The 12,942-nt window shown below is 37.5% G+C and overlaps 1 protein-coding gene and 1 long non-coding RNA gene across 2 annotated transcripts; one reads left to right on the top strand and one right to left on the bottom strand.

Moving 5' to 3' along the window:
• The first annotated feature begins 1,700 nt into the window (after positions 1 to 1,700).
• LOC129885183 (extensin-2-like) lies at positions 1,701 to 2,960 on the top strand. The gene has a single exon (XM_055959380.1). The coding sequence runs from the start codon at positions 1,759 to 1,761 to the stop codon at positions 2,884 to 2,886; it is 1,128 nt and encodes a 375-aa protein (XP_055815355.1). The 5' UTR covers positions 1,701 to 1,758; the 3' UTR covers positions 2,887 to 2,960.
• A 1,113-nt stretch (positions 2,961 to 4,073) lies between these two features.
• LOC129885232 (uncharacterized) lies at positions 4,074 to 5,553 on the bottom strand. The gene is made up of 3 exons (XR_008766073.1): positions 5,486 to 5,553; positions 4,854 to 4,931; positions 4,074 to 4,143 (listed from the first exon to the last, which is right to left on the bottom strand). It is a non-coding gene; the product is annotated as an uncharacterized LOC129885232 (long non-coding RNA).
• Positions 5,554 to 12,942: the final 7,389 nt, after the last annotated feature.

The following is a 12,942-nucleotide window of genomic DNA, read 5'->3' as shown; positions in this document are numbered from 1 at the left end:
TAACTTTTGAGAAAGTAAAATTATATAAAAATAAACAGAATAAGAAAGAAAAAAAAGGCATTTGAAAGGCAACATAGAGAAGCCAAGGTTTATCGACATTTTTCTCTACAAAGGCTATTCTATTCACTATTGATCTTTTTTTTGTGTGAAGATGAAACCAAGTTTCAGATTTGTCAGAAAATTATTCTCTGTCTTGTAGGTTAAATTAAAATCATATGTGCAACTCCAACACTATGGCTTCCATTAAGTTACTAATAAATTATCAAACAATTCACAACACCATGATTCATCAGAAAAAGAGTAATCTTCTTATATAGTTATTCTTAAAGGAAAATACAGATATACTTAAATAGGAAAACAGATTTTGCTACAAGCCCGAATTCTTCACTATATCAATAGGAGAACTGGAACACGATTATAACTTTAAGATCCTAATTGTAATACTCAAACTACTGAATTACAATGGAAATATTAAAATAACAAGTAACTAAAGATAGAGACAAGAATGGAGATGAGAAGCTTAGACTTTAGAATTGGGATGAGAGTTACAGAAATGCCTTTGTTCATAATTTACAATAACCTTTGATTGTGATGCCCTTTTCTATTTAACAACCATCAACGATACCCTTAACCTGGGTCCCAAATTATCCTTTGTGAAGGCCTGGCCCTATGCTTTTACTTGGCCCAATATCTATTGTGTGATATCCTTGTTGGTATTAATATTGGGCTGGAACTATCACTATTGGGCTGGGGCTGACTCATAACAGATTTGACGAGGAAAATATAGAGTCTTGAAGCTTGGGAAAAAAATTAAAACATCAAGATTTTTCAAATAGAAGTTCTGTGAAACCTCACTGTTGTTAGCGTTCTTAACTAAGAATATGTGACATTCGACTCTAATTTACTTAGTTGCAATTTTCTCAACCTTTGTTTTGTGATAAATAAAGCACGGCTTTGAGGAGTGAAGGTTTTGATAAAGATTTTTTTGAGGTTCATAAAACTAATTACATATGATTGCACATGAACTATTGGGATGAGCTCGTGCGTTGGCCTTGGGGGCATCTCAGGTGTGCATGTGGATACTTGAGCAGGGCCAGAGCTAGTAAGGGTCCGGAGGTTCATTTGATTCGTTTGTTTTCTTCTTCATATTTTGAACCCCTTAATGAAAATTCTGATTCTGCCATTGTACTTGAGGTGTGAGTCTCACGAGACAATTACCTCTATGTCTGTCCCAAAGTACCTCATCTCTAGATGAGTCTCAAGTTTGCCTTTCATACGTGGTCCTCGCCCTCGGATGAATATATTATATAATGTGTAATCTGGTATGTTTATCTACTGCTCAATAGTAAAGCCAACTTATAGATTCTTGTTCTGGAAAAAGAAGAAAGAACTGCCCCATTCCCCTTTTCAAATTGTCATTCTTTTACTTTGCCATTGGGATGGCAGTTGTGGCATTCCTCTTCTTCTCTTCTTTTTTTTTTCTTTTAAAAAAAAATTCTTTTCATTTTTCATTTTTTGTTCCTAAATTATTTGTTCATCATGAGAATTCTTTTTCTTAAAGAAAGAAGTCATGGATAAATGCTTCCCACTAAGTACTAACCTAGTCTTTATTTTGACTTTGCTATCATCTTAGTGGCTAACCATGAAGCCATTACATTTATTTTCATGTAGGATGTCACTTTGCTACTATAAAAACCGGAGATCCCTACTCAACTATACAACACAAGTTTTAGTTTCATCCTTCTCTTCACAATAAAAATGAGAAGCTTTGGTTATTTGCTTGTTGCTACTTTAGCAATTTGCTTTGTAGCCAGCACTGTTGTTGCTGATTACTCTTATGGCTATACTTCTCCCTCACCTTCTTACAACTCTAAGAAGTACTACAAATCACCATCGCCATCCAATTATCATGTACCCAGTCCATACTACAAGAAATCGGAGAAACATGCTGAACATTCTCCATCACACTATTACAAGTCACCGGTGCCTTCCAAGCACGACTATTACAAGTCCCCTACTCCTTCAAAGCATTACTACAAATCACCAGTAGCAGTGAAGTATTACAAATCACCAGCTCCTTCAAAGAAGTACTACAAGTCGCCAGGTCCTTCAAAGAAGTACTACAAGGCCCCTGCACCTTCAAAGAAGTACTACAAGTCGCCCGCCCCTTCAAAGAACTATTACAAGTCGCCTGCCCCTTCAAAGCATTACTATAAGTCACCATCACCTACAAAGTACTACAAATCTCCATCACCAGCAAAATACTACAAGTCGCCTGCTCCATCGACGCACTATTACTATAAGTCACCATCTCCAACAAAATATTACAAATCACCCACTCCTTCTAAATACTATAAATCACCATCACCACCAAAATACTATAAGTCACCAGTTTATTACAAGTCTCCACCACCACCACCAGCTTATTATGAGAAATCTCCTTCTTACTACACGTCCCCTCCTCCTCCCCCATACTACAAAGAATCTACTCCTTCCTACAAATCCCCTCCCCCTCCACCATACTACAAAGAATCTACCCCTTCCTATAAATCCCCACCCCCTCCCCCATACTACAAAGAATCTACGCCTTCCTACAAATCCCCTCCCCCTCCACCATACTACAAAGAATCAACCCCTTCCTATAAATCCCCTCCCCCTCCACCATACTACAAAGAATCTACGCCTTCCTATAAATCTCCTCCACCTCCACCAAAGTACTATGAACAATCGCCTACAATCTATAACTCACCACCTCCACCACCACCAACCTATTACAAGCAAACTCCAACCTATGCCTCACCTCCACCACCTCAAAAGTACGAGCAATCTATCATCTATGCTTCACCTCCACCCCCACCAGCATCCCCCCCACCGACGTACTACTAAACATTCAATAACTCTATCATTTCCATGACTTTTACATCCTATTTTGATTCCATTTCCTCTTCCAAATTTAATGTATGCTTGTCGAAATGATCGACTATGCTTATTGTATGTTCGATATTGTTTTGTTCCAATTATTTTGTACTATGTATTACTTGAGAATTAAGTATGTTTTCCTCATTGTATCAAGATTAATAGTTTGTTACTTATCTTCTCTTCTTTCGTGTAATATTGTATCCAAATTGTTAATTGAATTGAGGTGGCATCGTCTCTACAGAATTTCTTCCATATATTAGTTTGTAACCAAATTACTATTTTTTTTAGAAATTCACAAATAATATAAAATAAAAATAAATACATTAGATCGTAAAATTTTAAAATAAAGTAAAACATGAAAAAGGTAGCATAAGTTCTAAAATTTTAATATAACTATGATGTGTACAATCAACTTTATATATTATCCTGATATACAAATTAACCACAAAGTCTTTAACAATCCAAAGATAAGAAGGAAAAAAAATCTTGGAAACAAAATGTCATGTGTACCTCTAGAGAAATAAATGAATCAAGAATAATTTTTTTAATATTATTATTTGAATCTCTTTTTAATTAAACGAGTCGTATCTGGACCAACTTGTGTGTATCACAACTATTTCACCACGTAATACAAGTTCCAAGTAACTTTTTTGCCTTTTTGCTTTTGATGACTATGACATATTCAAATTCGTTTGAACGAGAGGAGAAAATGGTAAAATAGATATTTTGAAGTTAAATTGTTATTAAATATAAAAAAAGTGTCATTCACTTTTAGACTGACTAAAAGAAAGAGTCACATAAATTGAGATTGGCGAATAGTGAAAAGATATTTGTAAATTGAAGTTTTGTTTGAATATGAATTTAAGTGTTAGTTTGAAGGAGCCATTTGAAGAAGTCGTTCTGTTTTATCAGTCAATCCTTTGTCAAATGATCAAAGAGAAAAATAGGACGTCAATTCATTATGCATGAGTAATATTTAGGATAAGGATTTAAGTTATAAAGCAAGAATAACATACACACGGTATGTCACAATCCAAAATGGGTCTTGAGAGACACCACACTTAACCTCCTAAGTGGGAGAGCCAACAATACAAAATAAAATGATGTGCTTGACACTAGCTAGAGCTAATACCAACACGAGCTAGAAGGAATAGCTCACCCTGGAACCTGATGTGCTTGACACTAGCTAGAGCTAAGGTCGAGTCGAAGTCGATGGAATACTCGCTGCACTCCACAAAATAAAATAAAGAACAATACAAGTAGGGGTCAGTACTGGACAACATGTACTGAGTAGGTATCATCGACCGACTCAAAATAGAAATCAATATGCATAAAGTAATAGCGGGAAATCAACCATATCACTTAAAAGGTGGCAACCAACAAGATCAAGATCAAGTGACAACACAATGAACAATTACATAACTAGTCAACAATATCAAGATCACACATGAGGACTCAAGCCTCCACATCATGCTCTTTTGGAAAATGGGTTATTGGAGATTGGGTAGCATTAAGTCATTTTAATTTGTTTTTCTTTAATATTACCGTGACGGAATATGACACCCGATTTAAATATATCGTATCGGAATGTGACATCCGATCCAAATATATCGTGTCAAAACGTGGCACCCGATCCCAATATACCATGTCGAAATATGACACCCGATCCAAATATAATTAATTTATTATTTTTTATTATCTTATTTCAATTCATTAACAATATTTCATTAAGCTTTCTTTATTCAAGGCATCACCTTTGATAGGGCAATTTTAAGATTATGGATTTCACGGTCATGGAATTTTAGACCAATCACAACAACATATCAACCATTCAAACCACAACAATAAAATGCATAGTAAACTTCAAACATTACTCAATGACTATCAATCACTATTAAGAGTCTATCTATGATATAGAATAAATCATACCCTACCTCAACCGAAGAATTGAAGTCAAGCAAGCTAATCCACCAATGTCTTTCCTTTCTTCGATGCCTCCGACCATTTCCAATCTATCAAATATATAATATTCATAAGTAAACGAGTCCGTAGACACCCATATTACTATATGTTTAGCCTAGACCCAAAAACTCTCACAACTCTTTAATCAATTTCTTAAATCCCAAGCTTAGAGTTAAGTCTTAATTTCTACAAATAACATAATTCTAATAATTTTGATATAATACAATACACCTAGTATTTAATTAATTATCTCAATATATTAAAACTTGGAATATGATAATTATAGAAAGAAAACTGAAATCAAAAGCAAGTTACAAACCAGTACTTAGGCACGAACAAATTTTCACTCACGAAATTCTTTCAGGCAGAATGTATTAGTGCATCTATACTATAAATATAACATCCTCCAATGATTGAATATCATCACTAACCATAATTACCCATATTAACCATGAGTGCTTATCAGTAACCAATAGAACAATACCTATCCACTAATCTAAAAACCAATATTGCACCGCTCACAGCCCATTCCTTATTCCATTTCATTAAATATTAATATACTAAGTTACAATTTTACACCAGAAAGATCATATGTCAATGATACCTGAAGTAGCGTATTCTTTTTGTCGGCGCCGAGTAGGTTAGTTTCTCTGTTTGCCTTTTCTCTCGCCAGGTAGAGAAAGTAAACAAATTATTTTGTACCCTAATTATTGTATATGACTAATTATGGAATAAGTAGTATAGATTATTACATAAATTATAAATTTAGTCCACCAACTAAATTTATTATTTAAAATCACCCATGAACTAAGTAGCGTATTCTTTTTATCGGCGCCGAGTAGGTTAGTTTCTCTGTTTACTTTTTCTCTCGCCAGGTAGAGAAAGTAAACAAATTATTTTCTACCCTAATTATTGTATATGACTAATTATGGAATAAGTGGTATAGATTATTACATAAATTATAAATTTAGTCCACCAACTAAATTTATTATTTAAAATCACCCATCAACTAATTAACCGTAGTTAACGAAAAGTCCAAAATTCATCTAAAATTTACGGAATGAGTCTTTTATAAAATAAAAAAAACTCTAGTACTCAAAATGACCTAATGGATTGTCAACAGATACCAATTTACCCACCGTTCGTCCCCGAACGATCAAAAAAAGAGCGATGGTAGTAAAGGGTACCTAACTTGATGAACAAATGTGGATATCTTCAACGCATATCAGCCTCAATCTCCCAAGTGGACTCCTCAATAGGACAATTCCTCCACTGAACCTTCATAGACGCAATCTCCCTTGACCTCAACTTGCAGACCTCCCTATCAAGAATAGCTACAGGCTCCTACTCATAAGACAAATTCTCATAAAGCAAGACTGAATCCCAGTAAATAATATAGTTTCCATCACCATGATATTTCTTTAGCATAGACACATAAAATATTGGGTGTACCCCAGACAAACCTAGAGGTAAAGCAAACTCATAGGCCACCTCTCCAACACGCTTAAGAACTTCAAATGTCCCAATATACCTCAGACTAAGCTTACCTCTTTTACTGAATCTCACCACACCCTTCATGGGTGAAACCTTTAATAACACTTGCTCTCCCTCCATAAACTCCATGTCCCTGACCTTTCGGTCTGTATACTCCTTCTGCCAGCTCTGAGCTGCTAAAAGTTTCTCCTGAATGAATTTCACCTTCTCTAATGATTCCCTCAAAATATCAGTTCCCCAAGGTCTCACCTCAAACGCATTAAACCAACTAATAGGAGACCTACATCTCCTCCCATACAATGCCTCAAACGGAGCCATATCAATACTCGAGTGATAACTATAATTATACAAAAACTCTACCAAGTGTAGGAACTGATCCCAATGACCACTAAAATCTATCACGCGTGCATGAAGCATATCCTCCAGCACTTGAATTGTCCCCTCAGACTGCTCTTCGGTCTAAGGGTAAAATACAGAACTAAGATCCAATCTAGTACCTAACTCAGCATGCAAAGTCCTCCAAAAGTTAGAAGTAAATTGCGTACCTCTATCTGATATGATAGAAATTGGAACTCCATGTAATCGAACAATCTCGCGAATATAGAGTTTGGCGAACTTCTCTGCATCATAAGTCACCTTGGATGGAATAAAGTGAGTAGACTTAGCTAACCTATCAAAAATCACCCATATCGAATCAAACTTACCTAATGTCTTTGGAAGACCAACCAAAAATCTATTGCAATCTTTTTCCACTTCTATTCAGGAATGGGCATTCTTTGAAGTGTTCCTTCAAGCCTTTGGTGCTCATATTTTACCTGATGACAATTTGGACAATGGGCAACAAAATCAACAATGTCACACTTTATTCTACTTCACCAATAATGATGTCTTAAATTGCAATACATATTGGTTGAACAAGGATGTATAGAGTACCTCGAACTGTGAGCCTCTACAGGAATAGTCTGAATCAAATTATCAATACAAGGCACACATATCCATCTCTTAATCCTCAAGACACCTTTCTCATTGATCACAGACTCCTTGGCCTCTCCCTGCAAGACCATATCACGAATCCAGCTCAATTTCTCATCATCAAACTTCTTTTCTTTAATCTTGTCAAGGAAAGAAGATCTTGCCTCCACACAGGGCAAGAATTCTCCTTTCTCAGTTACTTGTAACCTCATAAAGTCATTAGCTAGAGTTTTAAGACAATGGATGTTTGAAAACCTGCAAATAAGCTAAACTTCCCATGCTCTCTACTTTTCTGCTCAAGGCATAAGCCACTACATTAGCTTTTCCCGGGTGATAAAGAATAGTGATATCATATCCTTTAGCAATTCCATCCACCTCATCTGCCTCAAATTCAAGTCTCTCTGAGTGAATACATGTTGTAAACTGTGATGATCTGTATATACTTCACACTTTACCCTATATAGATAATGTCTCCACTCCTTCAATGCAAATACAATCGTAGCCAACTCCAAATCGTGAATGGGGTAATTACGTTCATGCACCTTCAATTGCCTTGAAGTATAGGCAATTACATTCTTCTCCTGCATTAGCATTGCACCTAAACCAGAATATGATGCATCACAATAAATAATAAAATTTTTACCTTCTACTAGCAAGGCAAGAATCGGTGCAGTAGTCAATAAGGTCTTGAGTTTCAGAAACTCTCTTAACACTAGTCCGACCACATAAATGGAACATTCTGCCTGGTCAGATTGGTCAGTTGGGAAGCAATAGAAGAAAATCCCTTGATGAACTGGTGGTAATAGCTAGCCAAACCAACAAAGCTCCTTACCTCTGAGACATTAGTGGGTCTTGCCCAACTTTTCACTACTTCAATCTTCTACGGATCCACCATCACTCCATCCTTAGAAACCATGCCCTAAGAAGGACACTGAATCAAGCCAAAACTCACACTTGGAGAATTTAGCATATAGCCTTTTCTCCCTTAATAATCCCAGAATAATCCTTAGATGCTTTTTATGTTCTTTTCTGATCTTTGAGTAGATCAATATATCATCAATAAAAATAATAATAAAGAGATCTCAATATGGCCTAAAGATTCTATTCATCAGACTCATGAAAGCAGCAGGCGCATTTATAAGCCCAAAAGACATTACCAAGAATTCATAGTGCCCATACCTGTTTCGAAAAGCAGTCTTCAGTACATCTACTGCCCATATTTTCAGCTGATGGTAACCGGACCTCAAATCAATTTTTGAGAAAATACAAGCACCCTGCAACTGATCAAATAAGTCATCAATGCGAGGAAGAGATACCTATTTTTAATAGTCACCTTGTTCAGCTGCCTGTAGTCTATGCACATACGAAGGCTACCATCCTTCTTCTTTACAAATAAAACTGGAGCACCCCAATGAAAGACACTCGTTCTGATAAAACCTTTACCCAATAACTCCTGAAGTTGGGCCTTCAACTCCCTCAACTCAGCGGGGCCATTCTATAAGGTGGATTGGAAATAGGGCGAGTGGCGGGCTCTAGGTCGATACAAAAATCAATATCCCTATCAGGTGGCACACTAGGTAAGTTTGCGGGGAAAACATCCATAAACTCACGCATTATCAAAATAGACTCAATCGATGGCACTTCAGAACTATCATCCCTGAGATGTCTAGGAAGGCTAAACAATCCTTACTCACTAGCCTCTTAGCATGAAGAAAAAAGATAATCTGAATTAGGGCGGGAAGATAGTCACCCTCCCACAGCAATTGATTCATCCCAGGCTTGGCTAATGTCACAGTCTTAGTATTGCAATCTAAGATAGCAAAATTTATAGAGAGCCAAGTCATACCCAAAATTATATCAAAGTCAAACATTTCCAGAATAATCAAATCTACATAAGTTCTGCTCCCTACAAAAGTCACAAGGCAAGACTTATACACTTTCTCAACTAGCATAGACTTACCAACAGGAGTCAAAACACGAATAAGCATGTCAAGTAAGTCATAATGTAAATCGAGTCCATCGGCAAATTAGGAAGATTCATAAGAAAATGTGGATCCAGGATCAAATAATACGAAATCCAAGCTATCACAGACCAGAACAGTGTCTGTGATAATAGCATCGCATGCCTCTGCCTCTAACCTCCCAAGGAAAGCATAACAATAGGCTCTATCGCCCGTCTGACCATTTCCCTTGCTGGGGTTTACCCCAGTAGTTCCAACCTGCCCACCACCCCGGTCGGATCGGCGACACCACGACCTTGGCCACCACATCTTCTAGAATGACAGCCCCTACCATAGACGCCCCCTTCACCTCTAGCTATTGGGACTCTATAACCCTAATCATGCCAAGCCTGACCCTGCCTTGGATAATATTTTTCTGATATGTTCAGGCTCACCACATCCGTAACAAGTCTTAGGGTCAAGAGTGGGTCCTTGTGAAGATGAAGAAGACTGAAGATAACCCCCGAAATTAGAAAATGGTTGACTAGTCTTTAACAGACCTTAATCTAAAACCTGCAATGAAGATTGAATAGGACGGGTTGAATAATCTCCAGAACTCTATCCTCTGGAGTAAGAACCACTAAACTTACCTCTCTTACGAAACTTCTTGAATGTTGTCTCTTTAGCGAAGTTATCTGGCTTCACCCCCTCTACCTCTATCACAAAATCAACCACTTTCTGAAAAGATTTTGCTGAAGCAGCCACCTGTAACGCTGGAATCCATAAATTTGACCTCAATCCCTTCACAAAGCGGTAAATCCGCTCTTTTAGACCGAAGCTAAGCTGAGTAACATATCTGGCTAAGGCACTAAACTTGGCCTCATAGGCAGCAACAAATATCTTCCCTTGCTCTATATTTAGGAACTTATCTCTCCTCCTGTCCCTCAAGGTCCGGGGAATATACTTCTTTATGAAATAGTCAGAAAAAGCTTCCCAAGTCATAGGTGGTGCCTCTATTGGCCGGCACTCAACATGAAACCGCCACCACATTTTGACGTCTCCCTAAAACTTATATGTCACAAACTCAACACCAAATTGCTCTACTATATCCATCTTATGAAGCGGCTCATGACAATCAATAAGGAAATCATAGGCATCCTTAGATCCAGTACCCTTGAAGACCGGATTTTAGATCAATCACACCAACATATCAACCATCCAAACCACAATAATAAAATGCATAGTAAACTTCAAACATTACTCAATGACTATCAATCACTATTAAGAGTCTATCTATGATATATAATAAACCATAACCTACCTTAACCGAAGAATTGAAGTCAAGCAAGCTAATCCACCAATGTCTTTCCTTTCTTCGATGCCTCCGACCATTTCCAATCTATCAATAAGTAAATGAGTCCGTAGACACCCATATTACTGTATATTTAGCCTAGACCCAAAAACTCTCACAACTCTTTAATCAATTTCTTAAATCCCAAGTTTAGGGTTAAGTCTTAATTTCTACAAATAACATAATTCTAATAATTTTGATATAATATAATACATCTAGTATTTAATTACTTATCTAAATATATTAAAACATGGAATATGATAATTATAGAAACAACAACAACAACAATAATAATAACAACGCAGTGAAATCCCACAACGTAGGGTCTGAGGATGGTAAAATGTACGCAGACCTTAGTCCTACTAAGGTAGGATGATTGTTTTTGAGAGACTTTAGGCTCAATAAAAGCATAAAAAGAGGTCAAATAAGGCTAAGAAGTTCAAAGTGATATGGGAAAGCAAATAGCAAAAGCGACATAGATAAAATAGAGTAATGAAAGTACAGAAAGTAATAGATAATAATAGAAATCAGAGCATAAGAAATTATAGTGCGCTAATATACCTACTAAAATGGAAGAATAACGAGACTATGTACTAGCCTTCTACCCTAATATGGGTCCTCCACACCCTCCTATCTAAGGTCATGTCCTCGGTAAGCTGTAACTGTGTCATGTCCTGTCTAATCACCTCTCTCCAATATTTCTTCGACCTACTCCTACCTCTTCTGAAACCATCCATGGCAAACCTCTCACACCTCCGCACTGGGACATCTGTGTCTCTCCTCTTCACATGCTCAAATCATCTCAGTCGCATTTTCCGCATCTTATCTTCCACCGAGGCCACTCCTACCTTGTCCCGAATAGCCTCATTTCTAATCTTGTCGCTCCTAGTATGCCCACCCATCTATCTCAATATTCTCATCTCGGCAACTTTTATCTTTGGAACGTGAGGGACCTTAACTAGCCAACACTCTGCCCCATATAACATAGCCGGTCTAATCACCACTTTGTAGAACTTGCCCTTAAGTTATGGTGGCACCTTTTTGTCACATAGCACATCGGAAGTGAGCTTCCATTTTATCCACCCTGCCCCAATACGATGTGTGACATCATCGTCAATCTCCTCGCTGCCTTGTATAATAGACCCAAGATACTTGAAACTACTTTTCTTTTGGATGGCCTAGTCACCAAGCCTAACTTTCGTGCCAACCTCCTGAGGTGTCTCACTGAACTTACACTCTAAGTACCCTGTGTTGGTCCTACTCAACTTAAACCCTTTAGACTCCAAGGTATGTCTCTAATCCTCCAGCTTAATATTAATTCCTCTACGAGTCTAATTGATCAGGACTATGTTATCCACGAAAAGCATACACCATGTCACCTCACCTTGAATTTGTCGCGTCAATCCATCCATCACCAAGGGAAATAAAAATGGACTAAGAGCTAATCCTTGATGCAACCCCATCACAACTAGAAAGTGCTCTGAGTCCCCTTCTACTGTCCTTACCCTGGTTTTGGCACCCTCATACATGTCATTAATCACCCTAATGTACGCCATAGGTACACCTTTAGCCTCCAAACATCTCCATAGTATCTTTTGTAGAACTTTATCGTAAGCCTTTTCTAGATCGATGAATACTATATGCAAGTCCCTCTTCCTCTCCCTATACGCTCCACCAGTCTCCTCATAAGATGGATGGCTTCTATAGTTGAGTGTCCCAGCATAAATCCAAACTGGTTCTCTGAAATAGACACGCCTCTTCTCACCCTCATCTCCACCACTCTTTCCCACACTTTCATAGTATGGCTTAGAAGCTTGATACCTCTATAGTTGTTGAAGCTCTGGATATCCCTCTTATTTTTGTATAGAGGGATCATTACGCTCGACCTCCATTATTCAGACATCGTTGTCATCTTAAAGATGACATTAAATAACCTAGTCAGCCACTCCAAACCTATCGAGCTCACGCTCTTCCAAAATTCCCCAAGAATCTCGTTAGGTTCGATCGCTCTTTCCTAGCGCATCTTACGCACAACACCCTTAACCTCTTCGATCGTAATACTCCTGCAGGACCCAAAATCGTGACACCTCCTTATATGTTCCAAATCTACAAACACAATCCCTCTATCCTCTTCTTTATTCAAGAGTTTATGAAAGTATGACTGTCATCTCTGTTTAATGAGGGTCTCCTCTACCAATACTTTTCCATGCTAGTCCTTAATGTATTTTACTTGATCCACATCGCGTGCCCTTCTCTCCCGTACCCTGGCTAGCCTGAACAATTTTCTATCCCCGTCTTTCTCTT

Source organism: Solanum dulcamara, chromosome 4, assembly GCF_947179165.1.
Source record: "Solanum dulcamara chromosome 4, daSolDulc1.2, whole genome shotgun sequence".
Lineage (NCBI taxonomy): Eukaryota > Viridiplantae > Streptophyta > Magnoliopsida > Solanales > Solanaceae > Solanum > Solanum dulcamara.
Note: the sequence above shows the minus strand (reverse complement) of the source record. Positions and strands in the feature narration are given on the sequence as shown.